General features: G+C 55.3%; 5 protein-coding genes across 5 annotated transcripts; 3 read left to right on the top strand and 2 right to left on the bottom strand.

Moving 5' to 3' along the window:
* Positions 1-548: 548 nt before the first annotated feature.
* Positions 549-1,558, bottom strand: B0H18DRAFT_960163 (uncharacterized protein; the record flags this gene model as incomplete). Its single annotated transcript, XM_048042919.1, has 3 exons — positions 549-1,043; positions 1,099-1,338; positions 1,397-1,558. 3 exons carry the CDS (start codon positions 1,556-1,558, stop codon positions 549-551), a joined length of 897 nt encoding a protein of 298 aa, XP_047886207.1.
* Positions 1,559-4,038: 2,480 nt separating this feature from the next.
* B0H18DRAFT_887721 (uncharacterized protein) lies at positions 4,039-5,149 on the bottom strand (the record flags this gene model as incomplete). Its single annotated transcript, XM_048041193.1, has 3 exons — positions 4,039-4,373; positions 4,432-4,759; positions 4,832-5,149. 3 exons carry the CDS (start codon positions 5,147-5,149, stop codon positions 4,039-4,041), a joined length of 981 nt encoding a protein of 326 aa, XP_047886206.1.
* An 867-nt stretch (positions 5,150-6,016) lies between these two features.
* On the top strand, positions 6,017-7,693 carry B0H18DRAFT_1126014 (uncharacterized protein; the record flags this gene model as incomplete). The annotated part of the gene is made up of 5 exons (XM_048035103.1): positions 6,017-6,469; positions 6,529-6,659; positions 6,709-7,009; positions 7,058-7,285; positions 7,343-7,693. 5 exons carry the CDS (start codon positions 6,017-6,019, stop codon positions 7,691-7,693), a joined length of 1,464 nt encoding a protein of 487 aa, XP_047886205.1.
* Positions 7,694-8,029: 336 nt separating this feature from the next.
* On the top strand, positions 8,030-9,262 carry B0H18DRAFT_1126013 (uncharacterized protein; the record flags this gene model as incomplete). Its single annotated transcript, XM_048035102.1, has 2 exons — positions 8,030-8,266; positions 8,315-9,262. 2 exons carry the CDS (start codon positions 8,030-8,032, stop codon positions 9,260-9,262), a joined length of 1,185 nt encoding a protein of 394 aa, XP_047886204.1.
* Positions 9,263-10,073: 811 nt separating this feature from the next.
* On the top strand, positions 10,074-12,038 carry B0H18DRAFT_822407 (uncharacterized protein; the record flags this gene model as incomplete). The annotated part of the gene is made up of 8 exons (XM_048039309.1): positions 10,074-10,174; positions 10,228-10,364; positions 10,427-10,540; positions 10,601-10,790; positions 10,840-11,227; positions 11,314-11,613; positions 11,680-11,853; positions 11,907-12,038. Coding segments are annotated over 8 exons (1,536 nt in total), but the record flags the coding sequence as incomplete, so codon positions are not given.
* Positions 12,039-17,945: the final 5,907 nt, after the last annotated feature.

Raw genomic sequence — 17,945 nt, 5'->3', positions numbered from 1 at the left:
GACAAGGATGGACCCGCCCGGACCTGGGAGTGTTGGAATGGGTGCGGAGCTGGAGTACTGCCACCAGTGCTACAGGAGTTGAAAGTCCAGGCGGACACCTCCTTGGACTTCTGCATCTCGCGCTGATGTGGTTCGCCGGACACTCGGGAAGCGAAAAGGCGGGCGACTTGGACACGGGCAAGTGTGAGGGTGGGCGAGCGAGATGGCGGGCAATTGTAGGCACCGCGTGCTCATTTCTCGTGGATGTGTTCACCAAGATCAGCTACCATTCACAATGTTGTAAGCTACTGTACACGGTAAACGAGAGGAATAAATATGTGCGCAGGTGACAGCTACCGCCAGGCACTACAGTGTACTAAACGGGAACCTGAGGCAGGTATAGCAAGGACGATGGAAAGGACAGCGCCGCGGGTACGTAGGTGGCATGGGTAGATACAGGGCGGAGCGACGAGTTTTGCACTGATGTGGGAGAGGAATAGAAATGAGACAGTAGATACCGTATAGGAAATGGAAGACGCACCGTGACACTGCAATCCCATGCTCCTTCCCTAGTGTTCCTCCACTCCTTCCTCCACAGTTATCACGATGCAGCCGTCTTCACCTTCGAAGGGTCGCACGGCGACCTGGCCCATGGGATGGGGACGGTGGACGACCTTCCAGTTCGCGCGTAGGTACCGACAAGGATTCTGTAGACCCACAGGCCATAGGAACGGCAAGTCGACGAATCCCACCTTCATGGAGCACAAAGGGACGATGGGCCGCTCGCCTCGCGCGTAGCTCCCTGCGAGGTCCGTGTCTTCGATGAGGGACGCTCTGTAGAGAGGGATCTGGCGGAGAGGGAGAGGGAAGTCTTGCTCGGGCGTATCCGCCCGGATGAACTCGTTTGTGACGGTGTTGAAATAGTCGTACACTGTTAATACTCGAGATTTGGCCTTGTTCAGCCCCGGAAAGACCTGGATGGTCAGGGGCTGAACCAAGGAAATGGAGATCTTGTCGTCGTATACGTCACATATGAGCGGGATGGATAGGGGAGCATAGTGGTCCTGTTCAGTTCCGGCATTTGTCAGACCGCAGTGTCAAGGAATATGTACCACGCACCAAATAATAGAATAAAACCGGCACTAGTGCTTTCCTCGTCGTACCCTTGAGGCAGGCTGGCACCCATCTGTCTTGCCCGCCGTAGCTGTCGGGAATCGCACCCAGGAAGAACCATCCGCCCAGCTGTGCTGGCGGATCAAGCTCTTCGATACGACGGAGAGCCGAGTGTAATTTCTGCTGCAATAGTTGGATGGTCTTGTGCGGCCTCATCGGGCAGGAAGATGTGTTGAATATCGGGCACTAGATTGTGCAGAGTACTGATGATGAGCATAGAGAAAAAGAACTACTGCAGACTCACATAGCTGAACACGCTCCCAAGCCTATTTTTCCGCAGACAAACCACGGTGATATGGCAAGTCTCAGACACCACCGAACATCGCTCCGCTTGTCTTACGACAGTCTTGAACGTTGGGAGATGGCGTGCCAGTATTTGAGCGACGCGAGAGTCGATTGCTTGCATTGAGAGAGCTTGAAGAGCGTAGATAAGCGGCAGGAGGGAAGAGTCGTGATACTCGATCAAGAGAGAGCAAAGCGTATGGCACCGCGCGCGTAAAGTGCAAAGTCGCCGGCGAGCGTCAAATCACTTCAAGATCCTCAGGCTCGTATATTAGGCTACTACGGTTACAGCGTAGTACTACCCGCAATAAAAACAAGCAACAGCGTGATCCGTGCTCGAACATAGCACAAATTCCGCCAGGTTCCGGAGTCACGTAGTATAGGTACTCTAATAAGCTGTCTTATCAAGAACACAGGTCACGGCAGCGGAAACTTAGTGTGCGGAACTTACATTCACCATAGCGTCTGATACGCATAAATCCCCGCCCAGTTATTCAAGTAGAACCGATTAGCGAGGTCCAGGACGTTCTCCGAGGTCCAATCCGCGGGAACGGTCCCTCTAGGACCGTCAGGAAAAGCTGGGATGAGCTGGCATGATTGGCGGATTTGGCGGAGAGGTATGATTGTTCCCTGAGGTAGGCTATCAGCCCGCAACGCTGGTTTACTCACCGCATACATGAGATGCGTTGGATCAGGGGTGCCGGCGAAACGAGTGTACCATTCTACGTAGGCCAGCGGTTCTTGAGGCCACCATGATGGGGCAGCACCTCCTCCTTGGGCCGCCGAGAGCTTTTTGGGCAACGTGAAGATGACTTTCACTCTTCCAGCTCTTGTTCCTGTGATGTGCAACCGTGTCAGAAGTGCCGCACACACGAATACGAGACTCACCTTTGACACCCGTTGATTCTGCATCTTCGGTGTCCAGTGCGATGATGGTGTCGAAGCGGTTCTTGCGTCCCTGTCTGAGCCCACCAGGCACTGCCTTGACGACGTCGCGCTCGTCCTTCCCGTCAGACAACTCATTGCGCTTGAACTGGAACTTATGGTACACGTCCACGCGCTCGAACGGTAACCAGGTCCTCGCCAGCTCCCGCCGATTGAGCCTGAGTTCGTCGGGTTGTAAGTCGTTGATGAGCTTCACCAGAGCCGTGGTGAATCCAGGAGCGTTGTGACGCTCTTGGATCCGCCCGAGATGTTGCTGAGGCGCAGGCGGGTACTTTGCAATCTTGACGGAGCTCGGGCCTATTGTGTGAGCTGTGTCCTCGACTTCCGCTTGGTCTAGCATCGCTCCGTGCTCGTCTTCGACTACTCGCTCGCCCTCCTCCTCTGGTGGCTCTTCCTCTTCTTTGTCGGTCCGACGCTCCTTCTGGAAGACCTCGTAAAGTGCGATCTTCTCTCGGCGCGAAATCCATCGGACCATCTGCGGGAACTCATCCTTGTGATTTGAGGCTCGCCACGCGTCCTTCGCAAGGTCGATGTGCAACCTTTCGAACATTTCCGTGTTATAATTATCGGTCGTGCCGAAGAGTCTGATGGATTGGATGTAATGGAGGAGGGAGTGCAGCTTAGGTATGTTCAGATGGTCTCGTATACCGAGCTTGACGAGAACCTCCTTGTGTTTGTGAAAGGTCTTCAGCGCGTCAGTGAGGTACTGTAGAGTGGCGTCGTCATGGGTAGAGTATTGAGCCAGGTAAATGAAGTCAAGGAGCGAACGAAATGCTAGCATTACGGGTTTCGGGATTTTCCCAATGAGGCAGCCCAGGAGGATTCGCGCCATCTCCTTGCGTTCCTTGCCGGAGACCTGCGCGAGACTTGAGATGCCGTGCTTGAAGTGTCTGATCCCGAACGCCGGTGGGAGACAGCGGAGACGGCTGTCAAGCTCCTCGGGGCTCAGGAGATCCTCGCACCAAGTCACCAGGTGCTTGAAGATGCCCTGGTAGAGCTGGTGCAGGATATCCGGAGTGACGGACATGTGGATGTCCGTGTAGGGTAGGTCGGTCCAGAACGGTTTCTTCACGCCGCCGCTAACATCCCTGTCCATGCACAAGGATTCAGCGGCACTCGCGCTGTGCCCATCGGCCCAAGCCTCTCGAATGATATTCCCGGTGCTCTCCGCAGTTCGCTCCTCACTGACTGAGTCGGCTTCGAGCTTGTCTGCTGGGCAGCAACACTTCGGGCAAGTCCCGTACTTGGAACAGGTTACAAGGGTCTGTTCGGGGTAGTCGGCGACGTAGGAGGCCAAGACGGGATGTATTCGCCGCACAGTGCCATCTCCGCTAGTCACCTCCATTCCCTCCACTCCCGCGCGTACAAGGGGCCTAAGGATCACGCTCATGGCGGCGTGAAAGAGTCGCTGAGATCGGGCCTTGCGCTCGCGCTTCGTTAGCTTCTCCTTCCCGACTTTGGAGACCGGTAGGTACCCGAGTAGAATACAAGCGTGCTCCGAGGGTTTGCGGCGTATGGCGCGAGGAATGTTGCCGAGCGTGAGGTAGACGGGATACGCCGATTTATTGCCAGAAAATTGCGTAAGCTGTGTCTTGTCCGTAGAGATGATGACTGGCGCGAGGGTCGCCCCCTCAGGTAACAATTGCTGTAAGAATATAGTCAGAGATAAGTGCCTTCCAAACGGGAAGTATGGGACTCATATACCTGTACGGCGCTCCACCAGAGTCCCGTCCACATTTCTGTGAATATCCGTCTTGTGCGGGACACATCCGCGAAGACCCGCCTGGGCCGATAGACAATATCTTTGGCGTGGGCGGGGTTACCGAACAAAGCTTTGATAGCCTCTAGAATATCCCGGTAGCGTACAAGATGTACCTCGTCCAGTCGGTCAGGAAAGGTCAGAGACGTCGTCTTCCACGTTGCTCTGTCGGGGATGGTATCGACCTTCATAAAAAGCTGCCGTACGTCTTTGAAGGTGAGCCCCAGCTTTTCAACTACCTACGAACCATTCTAATGCATCAGAGATTTCCATGTCGACGTGAAGCCAACAACGCACCCCAGGTATACTCAGGAACCTATTGATGGCTCTCTGCCCCACGTCCTCCCTGATAACCCACGTTGCAACCCGCCAATCCAACTCGGATGCGAAGGGTTTCCATTTGAGATTGGGGTCGGTATCTTCCTCGCCGTCCACGTCCATCGATACATCCTCCCCATCCACGTCCATTGGGACATCCTCACCAGCAGAATCTTGGCCTGGGTCTTCAGCGAAGTACGCCCTCCAGGTCTCGACGATGCTCTTCTCCATCCTTATGACTTTTCCAGCCACAGTGTCTTCTTCAACCACTCTCGTATCTTCATCGTCGTCCAACGCTGGGATCTCGAGCACCCGGTGTTCTGCGCCATTACACGCGGTTGATGACGACGCTTCGCCCTCGCCTGGAAGTCGTACGCCCGCGTGCGTAGACTCAGGGACTTCAAAATGAAACAGATCACCATGTTCCAGGGCGTCAAGGAAGTCCTCGCGGTCTACGTCCATGGAACTAGAGCTGGCACTCGAACTGGTCACCTCATTGGCTTCGCTCTCCACAACTTCCGGGACGGTATGAACTCGTCGGGCCGCATTCTTGCCTTTCCTATACCACTTGCACGACCGGGCAGTGGACAAGTGCGCCATGACTCCCTGGCTCGTCCTGAAAGTTTTGTCGCATGCAGGACAGGTCCGGTCGTCATCGTAGCCTGGGCGGACGAACGGGGCATCTGGAAACATCACAGTTCACAGCTACCAGGAGAAATGAGACAATCAATTGACGTTCAGAGTGCAGAATATTGCAGACGCACCTAAACCTCGTTGGCCAAAGTTCCAACCCAGTTTAGAGTTGAGACAGAGCCGAAAAGCAAACTTGAGAGCGCACTAAAGCCGGACGTGAGCCGCTCGCGGGCGCCCAACGTCAATACAATTTCCTATGAGACGTAAACTTGAAGTACCCCGCGATGCGCCGCAAATAGAAGACCATACCTTCGCACCTTCGCGCTCGGCTGTCATCTTCGTGTGTTCTGACCGTCCCTCAGCCTCTGTGACGGTCAATTGAGCATGAACCTGTGTGGTTGAAGGAGACAAGCGGAACCACTGGTGAGTTCTCCCTAGCCCTTACTAACTTACTGGGTCCCAGGATGCTTTCCTAGTATGGCCGGTAGTTAGGCATATTAGATGAGCACCACAACCCACTTTGCGGCCTCCTCGATATGTGTGAGTCCGCGGACCACTTGTTAGTACGACTTAATGGATTTCACAGGTGGGTGTCTAGATTGCCTAATATGGGTTCGCAATGCGTTGCGAACCCCGTCTACCCCATGCGGCCGAGCGAATCTTGGCCAGCCAGGCTCCCGGAGGAGCTCGCGGAAGGTGAGCTCTCGCGTTATATGGCTTGAAGCACAGCAGTTGGTATTGAGCCTGGCGACTGTCATACATGGAGAATAAACTTGCGAAGTTGTGGCGGGGCGGCAAGTTGAGATTGTGTTTGTTGTCTCGTTGCTGTTCCCATGGGCGCAGCTTATAGTGGGAGGCTGACAAGTCGCGCGGTCGCCTTCAACTTCAACTGTCAGTCCGCAGCGGTATCCCAACGGTGACCTCACCATGTCTGATAGCGGCGACAACCTCTCAGACCTTCTTTCCTGCTCTGACACCCACTCCGTCGGCAGCGATGACACGGAGCCCGACGTTCCCAGCTCGGACACCAACGATTCCAACCCGCCCCGAACGCCAATCTCCTCCCGTCAGCCAACGAAAGTGACTATCCAATCCCCCGGTCGCTCGTTCAGCGAGCAGCAGCTGATCAAGATGCCTCAGGCCGTGCTTCAAGGGGAAAGGTCACGGGGCTCACTTGAGTTATACCCCACGCTCGCGAAGCTGGCAGTGCCGGCGATACCCGCCTTGTCTAGCGGTCTCCCGCCTCGGTTCTTGGAATGGCTCGCGGCCAGGTCAGAGATAGGGCGCGAGGAGCGTGACCTCATGTGTAAGTACCTTGGAGATATTCGGCAGCTTCAATTCCAGTGGTATCAAGCCAACAGAGACGGGTTCGTGATAAGAGTACGAGTTTTTGTTTCATGTGGCGTAAAAGCTCGTTGACACATCGTTTGATCAATCAGGATCTCATCGGGCTCAGCGAGCATGCATACAAGTTGCTACAACACATATTGGACGAGACATGGAACTGCAAGCTCGGCCGCGGCCAGGAGTTAGAGTTCCTGCAGTGGATAGCATTCCTTCGGTGCATGCAGTGCGTTCATATGCATCATGTATACCTTTCATATACTGACTGGGTGTAGAATAGATTTCCGGCCCGACCTGGGGAAAGGCGTCGCCATCGCGCCGACCTTTTACGAGGACCTCACCACCAGCATCACTCACCTTGTGACCAAGGTCCTGCGCGAGGCCGAAGGCGATCCCCTCTGCTCAACAGTAGCCACTTTGGTGAAGAGTACGGTCGAGACGCCTGTGTTGCATTCCCGCCCGAAATACAGCGCCATTCATGTTGATGCCGTCAACCACCACAAGGCGCTAGGTCCAATGATCTTCTTCTGCGCGATGGCGCAGACCGATCAAGAATTCATGTATCAAGCGAACAAGGTACGCGATTTCCAACGGGGTCCATACAGTCGGTGACATACAAGGCAGTTGTCTCTGATCCTCCGCTACCTGCCTTCGCTGCTGGGTTTTCTCATTGCGCTGGTTAGGCCGGCGCCCGATCATGCCGACCTTACCAAGCTCCACAAGGTATCGGGCACGTCTGAATGGGTGCAGTGTCGCGTACTGCTCTACCATTCCGACGACTTTCCGGAGTTCCAAGAGCGCATGTCTCGCATCCACCGCATGGAAGAGTGGGAGACCGACACGCATCATATGGTAAGCTGATTGCCTTTGCTAACAAGGCTCTGGTACATAATGTTGACGTCTATTTAGTGGCTGACATCATCGTCTGGCGAGCCCCAGTCTTATCCGCCTGGTGCTTGGAAGCCCTTCTGCGATGGACTCGACAAGATCGTGCAGAGCCACGCCGTGTCGCCACCCAAACGCCCTTTCGCCGCTTTCACCGACAAACCGCAACACCAATGGCTCCTCTCGCCTGAGGACGAAGCAGCCGCGCGCCGGAAGAGTCTGGCGAAGGACATCGCTGTCTCTCTCAATCATAGCGCGCATTGGGTCGCGGGAAACACGATGAGTCTTCGCAAGGGGGAGGGCAAGATGAACCTGAAATGGGCTAATGATCCATACGGGCAGAAGGGTTTGTTTCGCGTCGTTTTGTACAAGTAGCCTTATATTATCCACCCTTGGCAGTCAGCCACCTTATGGCATATAGTTACGCACGTACGCACATCTCGTTCATGGGGCCCGATTAGGTGTTCGCAATGCTTTGCGATAGTCCCAAGAAGGTAAGTGCTCTCCGATGGAACTTGCAAGTCCCGGCCCTTGGCGCTCCCTCCTACGGGGCGCCGGAGCACCCGTGCGCTTCGAACGTAAATGAAGCTCGACAGGGTCTGTTCGAGCTTCTCCCTCCCAGGCTGGCTGTGCGGGAAAGAAGCGGCGACCAACGCCAGGTGCGCATCCGATTAGCCTCTACCGTCGATCACATATCCGCTCACTGGCACCATGCCCTCTTTTGTCCATCACGGAGGCAACAGCTTCGCTGCCGCCTTCTTCGGTGGGCTCCTTGCGCGCCTCGATCGCGGCGCCAACCTGGACGCATTATCCGTCCAGGATGAGTTTACGTCGGATGAGGGTATACGGTCCGACACCGAATACATCATGACCTTCGCTGGGCAGAGGGTACCTGTCCTCAGACAGGAAACATGCTACAGCGAGACGCTTCCGCATTCGACCCGCAAGGTGAGTCTCTTTACCGTATTCACTCACACATTTCTCAGCCACATTTAGTGCAGTAAATCCCAAAGAAATGGCTGGGCCCCCGTCCTTGGGTTCGTTATCGTCTGCGTGCACGAACGCAAGGGCCAGCGGAGCAAGCCGAATCGCGGGGTGCTGGACCATTGGAAGGCCGGTGTCGAGGCACGCCCGCCGATCCCGAACGAGTGGGGCGAATGGGGTTGCAGGACGTGGGAGGGAGGTCGTCGGTATGGGAGAATGGTGGAGGCGCCGCTTCAATGGGGACAGACCACGGACGTCTTCGAGGGGATGTTCAAGCACCACACGGTCCCCGCCGTCACGTTCAACGGCCATGTCGTTCACGGTGAGACGGACGCGACGATCGTTCTCATCCGCCCACCGCAGTACGGTCTTCTTCACAAGGCGGAGTCGGAGGGATGGGACAGGCGGCGTATACTTTCGGCATTTCCCCATGTGGTGAGCACACCTTTCGCACTCACACCGTCTTGGCCGAACAACCATCCGCAGGAGATCCGTCGAAACATGGTCAACACCACAACAGCGCCCGGCTTCCTAGACGAGGTCGGGCTACTGTTGCGATGCTTTTGGGACGTAACAGTGGCCATGCGCGAGTATTTGCACGGGGGCCAGGGCACCACCATCGAAACGCTGTCCCCGCGGTCGAAGCGCCTCGTGAAGCGGTTCCTGGGCATCATCAAAGCTGAACATCAGACCCCGAATCCTGCCAACGCCCAGTCGTACAGCGACGTCATGGATTCCACTTCTCTCACCGAGTCCGCCATCAACGACACCGCCAATAGCCTGTCGAACAGGCTATTGAACCTCATCCAGGCGGTCGGCGCTGTGCGCGTGAAAACATGGATCTACCATGGGCCGGACGAAGAGGAGGCCTCTGGCAGCGACGAGGAAGCGGAGGTAGAGGAGATGGTGGAGGTGGAGCAGGCGCGCGAGGACGATGTGGATTATATACTGGGGCTGTAGGACGACTTTCGGATTCTTTGTGATGTTATTGGTACCAGTATGTATGTAGCTCAAATCTGCGTATTATTGACGTCTCTAAGGGATGGGTTGGTGCGCCAAGCCCATGGTTGACCCAGTGTCTTCGCCCTGAGTCCTCGGCGCCTCTTCTGCGATGGCCCCTTTGGACACTACCGCCACCCCACGCGGCGCCCGCCTCTGGCTCTCGGCGGAAGAGGCCATAGCTCTACGAGAGCTCTTGGACGTGTACGGGAGCAACTCACCCGCACTTCAAGCACTGTCCAACAGACTTGGGGACGGCCAGGCGCTGGACGGCTCTGCGGGCGACGTTGATTCAGCTATGGAGTCGGAGGCTGGGGACGACTCGGATGGAAACCAAAGTTCCGTCCCGGTCGAAGGTCAGTGATTGAATCTTCTCTTTTATTGTGTTGATGTGCATACCTGGGCCCACGCTACAGGGAGTGCCGCTTCAAGTCGAGCTACGTCGTCCCGTCGTACAAGCACGAGAAAAAAGTCAGCGCATCACCGGGCCTCTCAGTCAACAAAGCCTGGCAAAACTGCAGTTCCCGGTAGGCGGGCGGATCGACAAGCCTTCATCGTTGTCGATCCAGCACAGTGCAAAGCCGGTTCCTCCTCCAAAAAACGCTGGGTTCCTCGACACCGGGCAGGCAGCAAGCCTACCATGGCGATCAACACCTTCCTCACCCTACTCTCTGCATCCATTATCTCCTCTGACAGCACGTCTCAGCTCTCCGCAGCTCAGGCACTGATGGAACGCGGGGACGGAGGGCAGGGGTTTCTCGACGACTCCTTGCTCTCACTAGTTCATCGCTGTCGCCGTATGAAAGCCGGCAAGTCTTGCGTAGATTTCATGCTCATCGTGCACCTCATGCAGCTCGTGTGCAAGTGTACAAGGTGCGTATTAAATTAATATTGCTTGATGCAGTTCCTAAACTGAGCTTTTTCAGCATGCAACGCGTCAGAATGAGAAGCGTCTGTGACATCTACGAACAACACGTTCGGGGATTCAACTACGCCCCATCGCAGCGAACATTTTTACACTGGAACCAGAATGGCGGCAAGTTCGCCACCATTGCTTCAGGCGGTGAGTCCCATATCATATGTACATGAGAACTACCTGCCAGTGAGGCGAGCACCGTATTCGAGGTTCGATTTATGCACTTATACTCATCGCGGAGGCTGGACTGCGTTCGACGGTCGTGAAATCCATTGGCGATTTCGCCTCTAAGCTTGCGAACGTACTTCGCGATCCCGATCCCGGTAATTATGTCTTTGAATCTCGGCAGCGCTACGGCACCTCATGACAGAGAATTTCTTTAGATACCCCTGCGGGCAAACAAGTCATAGAACACGTTATTCCGGCCATCTCTAGTCTTCGCCAATCCCTGCCCCTTCGATTCGACACAATGTTCTCTCCCGGTCTTCTGGCTGAGCTGAAGCTGAGCTCCGACTCGTTGACCTGCTCAGATTTGCGACAATCTGATCAGGTTTTTGACTCTTTACTGCTGAAGTACGTTGGCTTCCGTCTTCTCACCAATCACTCGCTGACTGCCTGCCAGCAACTTCACAGAGGTTGATAGAAACTGGGGTGTCTGGGCAACGTGCCTTGATCCAGTGGAGCACCCCGCCGAGCTGGGAACCATCGCCCTGACTCACGCCAGCCAATCTCTTTTCAGGCCGGAATTCCACGTAGTACAGGATCATCCGTCTCCGATGACGGTGGATGATGAAGATGACGATGTGGAGGAAGACTCAGAGGGAAGCTCGACAACACCCGACTCGCCTTGTGCTACGGTAACAATAGCCGGCTTGGATCTAGAGGAAGAATCACTCCTTGCAAATCCGGTGCCCAAATCACCCGAAGACGCATTTGCATGGACCGAGACGCAGCGCGCTTTAGCGCAATCGGCGGAGGAACCTGAGACTCTGGAGGAGCTACAAGATCTAGTGCGTAACCACCCATCTGCCTTGAGACCGCTGAATATTAAATCACATACAATGGCATAAGCTTAACGGGAGTTCCCGTCCCCAAGGATACGTTACCGTGGTGCCGTCTGTTCTCAGGTGTGTTGTTCCCTCACGATCCCTCCTCAAAACTGTTTCATCTCATTATTCTCAGCGAACCCCTCAGAATTTCGGATTCTCGAGGTGGTCTGGTCGCGAGCGTATATGCCAACATGCCGGACCATTTGAAACAGAGGCTGATGGCGAACTTGATCGCCTGCTTCGAAGATCAGCCAGAGAACCTGCAACACATGTGCTCTGCATCTCAAGGAGCCGAGTTCAGTTTCCCCGCGCTTCACTATGCATGGTATAACAGGCACGGGACCAGGGTATGTTCTTACGCTCTTGTAAGCCTATGATCTGGTGAGTAGATGACTTACGAACTGCGATTGCAGGGCCATGGAATATCTGCGCAGTCCCACCCTATGCTCATTGAAAAAGACGGAAATTCGCGGACGAACTACGCGCAGATGTTACCGTACGTCTCGGCCGATATGCGAAAGCATTCCGACATCTACGAAATCTTGGAAGCAACGTTCAGCGAAGTATTGGAATATATGGCTGAACAGGTGAGATAGCGGACATTTTCAGCCGCCACAATCTGTCTGAAGCTCGCAAAAAGATCATGCATACGCTGCCCGACGAGTACGATGAGTTACGCCTGGACGCAGAAGTCCTTCCCGGCAACGCTCACTCAATTGCTCACCCTTTCCTATCCCTTGTTGTCAACATCAATGTGGCTACCCTGGCTCACAGAGACCGACAGGATAAGTCTCTCTGCGTTGTCCTCGCAGTAGGAGACTTCGAAGGAGGTGCGCTGTGCTTATACGAAGCTGGGTTGGTTCTTCCTCTGCGCAACGGCGATTTTGCGGCTTTCCCGTCGTCTCGTATCACCCATTTTAATTTACATTTCTTGGGGAAGCGTGCGTCCCTCGTACTACATACAGACAGAGAGATAAATAGTTGGACCAAAGGCGGGCGAAATGGCTGGGAGGAGAACTGTCACTTTCGATAGAGTTAGCGCCGTGTACGTCAGGTTACCCGAATGCATATTCTTTGACAGACGCCATGTACCGCCACGTAATGACCTGTTTTTGAACCTCCAGCTCAACCATAACTCTCGGTCAACATATCTACGCACTCTTGAAGAGCCTGGGCCAGCAATTGGCGGAGCACGTTCGAATCACGCTTCGCGAAGTCAGACGTTCCGCGCATCTCCGTATCGCCGACCCGGAACGTTTTCACTATCAGTCGCGGAATCACCCAAGAGATTCCACCTGCTGTGACAAGTCGGTCTCCTTGCATCCCTTGTATCCAACTCACAGCATGTCTCAGCGCGAAACAAGGTCTACGAAGAAGCCCAATGTCTCCGTCCCGACCAAGACCAAAGCGACCGCAAGCAAACCCGCGTAGAGACGCGATGCACCGACGAAGGCTTCGTCGAGCAAGCATGACGCCTCGGTACCCAAGCCACTGCCCAGCAAAAGTGCGGCCTCGGACACCAAGGCCCCGTCAAGCAAAGGCGGGTCGACGGGGGCAACCCCATTATCCTATCAAGAAAGCCTCAAGTTGATGAAGGATGCGCTGAAGGCGCAGCACCCTGATCTGGCTCCCAAAGAGCTGAACAAAATGGCTAGGTCGATGGTTGCGGCTGCGAACAAGCGGGGAAAAGCTGAGAACGAGCGTCGGGAGAGTGAGTATTCACTGAATAGCAGAATATGGTGCATTGATATTTCTGTAGCTATACAGGCCAACAGTGAAGCCATGATACGGCAAGAAGACCAACCTGAAGCCGATATCGATATGTTGGGAGAGAGTGGGCAGGACGGCGATGAGTCCACCGGCGAGGGCAACCATGCAATCGGGCCTAAGACCAAAGGAAAGGCAAAGGAAGGTGAGTCATTATGGCATGTCAGCCCCGCCACCGCTCGTCAACGGCCGCAGGAGCCTCCGCTTCCAAGTCAAGACCGACGGGCAAGCCACGCAAGAGGAAGGTCATCGATTCTGACAAGGAGAGCAGCGATGATGAGTCGGCTGCGGAGCCTGACAAGAAGAAACCTAAGACCAGCACCGTAGATTCGGAAACCAACTCACCAGAAGCTGCCGCCGAGCCGGAGGAAGGCGACACGATCGTGCTGAGTGAGTTGCATAAGCCCTGCATACATGTCCGAAGCGCAGAGCTCATGTCGTGCCGTTTATATACAGGGCCACCACCTGCGGAGAAAGATGAGATTGAGGAACCCCGTGGCGCGAGGGCTCGCAAGCAAAGAGGAAACATCTCCAATGAGGAGAAAGCGCTTACCGATCGACTTGGTATGTGGCTATACGAGTAAGCCTCAACACAGCCTGACACTTGGATAGGTGCGACGACTAGGAGAGCCAAGCCCGTGGGTCCGGTCCGGAGTGTCCTGCAGGGTGGAAGCGGGGAAGGGGTTCGCAAGAGGAAGGGTGGCCGATTCAACGTGCCGTCGTCGGATGCTGAAGGTAAGTCCATGATGCACAGGTTCTCAACGAATCAAAGCACCACTAATGGGCTGTTCATGAGATCCGGTCGGTAGCCCTCAGCCCTCTGGAGAGATTGACAGCGCGTCTGCCGGCGAACCGCCGGCGACGGTGAGTAAGGTCAAAGACAGGGCATCTGGCAGCTTGGACGATGGCTCCGGCGACGATAGCTCCTCTTACCAGCCCGAAGTTGAAGAGCACGAGGACGCCAGTGACGAGGATCAGTTGGACGAACTTGACGGAGCTGACGATGTAAGCATTTTCGAATGGCCGAATCTAGACTAACCAAATCTTGTAGCTCATCGTACAGACGATCGACAATGCGGACTCGAAGAACAAAGGCAAGGCCAAGGTGCAGAAAACCAGTACCAGGACCAAGGACGTCACATCGACGCAGCTGCAGGACGTCAAGGACGTCAAGGAGCTGTTCGTGAAAGAGCCTGTCAAGAGCTTCCTGCACAAAGCAATGCAAGAGCTGCGGGTCTACATCGCCCTCGAGAATGCGTGGCCGCGCTTGAAAGGCACGAGCATGGAGAAGCTCACCATCCCGATCGACATCATGAACGACCTTCAAATCCTGCAGAAGTACCAAACGGATGAGTTCCAAAAGGACTTCGCCCCGCTGTGGTCGGATGAGAAGATCCAAGCGAAGATGGGCAGATATGTGAGTGTTTCGCGTCAGCTATCCCATGCTAATGATAATTTGGTTTCCATGCCTCAGGTCTACAGGGCGGCGGCGCAAATCCGACAAGAACTGAAGCAGAAAGCAAAGTGTGTCGTGGAGAAGGAGTTGTTGTCCATCAAGATCTTGGACACCGGGTTGGACGCGGTGAGTCGTACGGCGAAGCTGCAGAAGGCGAAGGAGGCACGCATCAGGTTCCTGAAGCAAAACAATACCTTCCACTACGGGAACGTGGAGCTGCCGGATCCCGACGTGGACCCTTCGGTACGTGCATCACTGATCAGTCTTTTTCCTAGCTAGCTAACTTGCAACAGCTATGGGAAACCCCCGACCTTGACACGCCATTCCACAGCATCGTCATTGCTGAGGTGATGGCCCGTCAGTGGTGGGTTGGGCAGCATCCAGAGGCTCTCCGTAGTGAGAACCGAGAGCGGTTCGACCTCGATGTCATGCCGCCGTCGAGCAACATGATTGCCTTGACGTGCAGTGCGGTGAGTGCCCGAATATTCCATTGATTCACTTCTAACACACTGTTAGATTTTGGTAGCCCTGGATGAATCTCTGAAGGGCAATGCAACCGTCGCCTTCGAGGAGAAGACTTATGCGGCCGAGTACATCTGCTTGCCATGGGGTCGCATTCACACTGACATGTATTTTTGTAGGTTCGATCGCTTGTTGGCGGGCATCGAGAAGCTACGTCGACATGCAGACCCCAATAGCCGTGCCTATAATGAGGGTGTAGCCGCACTCGTTGAGTCCTTGAATGACACCCTGGTCACGAACATCAGGTAAGTGGTCAGCTTCCGACTCTGCTAGTGTTAACAGCCATCTGTCAGGGCCTTCGCGGGGATTGCTCAAAGCTCGGCCCCGAAGCAAACCGGCAAGAGCGTCGATGTGGACGATGGCATTGACTTGGGGCTGGTGATCGGCCGATGGAGCAAGGGCAAGGCTGCCGCTGCGACACCGACCACGGCATCCACCGCAGCTGCCGACCAGGAAGCGGGTCCTTCGACCCAGCGTAATCCTCCCACCTCGACCAAGGGCAAGAAAGCCTGAGGGCAGCGGGCGTGAGGTGATTGCAAATATGGGTATGGTCCCGTCTTGTCTGGTGGGCTCATTCACTGATCATTTGCAGGTTGCGCGTGGGGCGCGTACTTCTGTTCTCACATTGGATCCAAGCCTCCAAGCCGGTGATATACCTGTCCGTCTCGATGCTCTCACAGCTTGTATGTACTACTCATCGTCTGTCGCTCACATATGTACTACGTATCATTCGTCGCTCACAATACTGTAGCTGTGCTTTTCTTCCTTCACAACCAGCAAATCCATTTATAGCTCACATTGTACAACATGCGCTGGATGTAGGATATTAGCATAGCTTCGACGGGCTGTATGTTGTATGTCAATGGATATGATTTCTATGCTGCAATACGCAGAATGCAATGGCCCGTATTGGAATTGATGTGGTCTGTTGAGAGATTGGCATAATGCTCTCAGAGAAGTTGAAGAGCTGCCAGAATATGGGCCATATGGCTGGCGTTCCCAACCTGTAAGAAAGATAGTAAAGAGCTATCAGAGATGTCACTGAGCAATAGTGCTCTCTATATATTGAGGGACTTGTCTTGAGCTGTTGTCTACATCTTGAATAGATATGAATCTCTTCAAGAGGCATTCAAGAGCTCTTGGACATCTCGCCAACGTCTTGGGGGTTTGGGCGGTTTTCCCTGATGTTCAGCACGATGTATATGACACATGTCTTAAATCGTCAAGAAAGTATCCGTCGGGCGAATCATCGAGAACGGCCAGGCACGGATAAGTTAATAGTCAACCTGCCGGGACCTACTGGCATCCTCTCCTCGCGCTCAGCGCAGCTATGATACCCTGCCCTCAGAACCAGCCCGGGCACTCTGTATAATATGATCAGAGTCGCAGCCGTGGTTATGACACCCGCTGTACGTGTGCCTCCTGCACGAGGAACATCCTCGTCAGGCCCAATGCACTCGCGGGGATCTTCATTGTCTTCAGACTGTCCGTCGACGCCGTCCGCACCTGCTGCGGACGCATCCGCAACAATGAGACGGGGCTGCATGTGGGAGATGGCGGCCACATGGAGGTATGCAACGTCGGGGAGGGCGCGCGTGTCGTGTATGACGCGGAGGGCGACGTCGGTGAGATATACACCGGGGCCTGGAGGTGTGAGGAGGAAGACGACGTGTGAATGTTCGCCGCGCGGGCGCGCTCGGCGGCTTTGGCGGCCTCGCTCGCCCAGCGGACCGTATTTGAGCGTGTCGGTGGGATGACGGGCACTGGGGAGCGCGGGATGCTGCCAGATGTTCCAGCGCCGGAGGAGCTCTTGACCGTGGGGTCGTGCAGGACTTCATGCAGCTGCGCACGGCGCCGGACCTGGCGCTCCTCCTCGCTCATGTCCTGGCAGTCGATGTACCGCCCGGACGTGAGGTTCATGCCCAGCCCGCTGCCACTGGGGACGTCCGCGCGCCGCTCCCGCTCGGGGATGGCAGCGTGGAGGTTGGACACGCTCGGGATGACGAGCAGCTCGCCGTGTGCACTTCGACGATGCTGCGCGGGAGGGAGCGCGCCATCAGCTCCTTGTACTTGAGTCTTGATGAGCCCGCGCGGTGCAGGCCGCTCCTGATGGGGATCGGCTTCGCGTTGCGGCTGCGCACGCGCTCGTCCTCGCTGCCGGGGATGTCGTCTCTAAACGCGCGGAACGTCTCCGACGCGAGCGGCGGGATCGGTAGCGTCGGCACGACGGGCGAGACGTGGGATGTTCTCCTTCTCGCCCATGTCGATCTTGAGTGAGTTGGTCGGCTCGGGCCGCTCATCGGCCTTGTCTTGCATGATGACCATGTTGTCGTGCTCGGGGAAGGTCTGCGAGTAGTGGCGGTCCCTGATGTCGTACCGGGGAGGTACCGGAAGCGGGTTCTGGTGGTTGCGCTCGCATTCTCGGAGCTCATCGGTGAGTTGTTTACACTCGTTACTCAGTACCTCATACTGTTAAGATCAATGGGACCCATCATTAGTCTCGCGGGAGTGGATGAGAAGCAGGCCATACGTACTTTCCTACGCGGGCGGATCAGTGGGAATTCATGCCAGGATCGAACTAATTACGTACCCAGTCCAGGTGCGTTCCCGCTTCGCAAGCTGGTCCCGAAGCTCTGCCTCGGCGTTCTTGAGTTCCTGGCGTTCGTCAGCGCGTAACCGCTCGAGCTCCTCGTATCTTGCTTGTGCCGTCTCCTCTTGCGCAGAGAGTTGTTCTTGCAGGTCATGACATATCTCCTGCACGCGACAGAGTTTTGCCTCGAGGGCTTCACATCCCTCCTGCAAGACCATGAAACTCGCTTTGCGCTCTGTGTACTTGCGCTGTAGTTCGGTATAGCGACGGAGAAGGTAGTAAGTGGCTTGCAAGTCGGTGTGCTGGAAAGAAGCTCTCAGTGTCTCATGGTCGACGAAGGGGCT

This window comes from Fomitopsis serialis (genome assembly GCF_022376445.1).
Source record: "Fomitopsis serialis strain Sig1Antser10 chromosome Unknown B0H18scaffold_177, whole genome shotgun sequence".
Taxonomy (NCBI): domain Eukaryota; kingdom Fungi; phylum Basidiomycota; class Agaricomycetes; order Polyporales; family Fomitopsidaceae; genus Fomitopsis; species Fomitopsis serialis.
The sequence above is the reverse complement of the archived record's forward strand: the minus strand, read 5'-3'. Positions and strand labels throughout refer to the sequence as shown.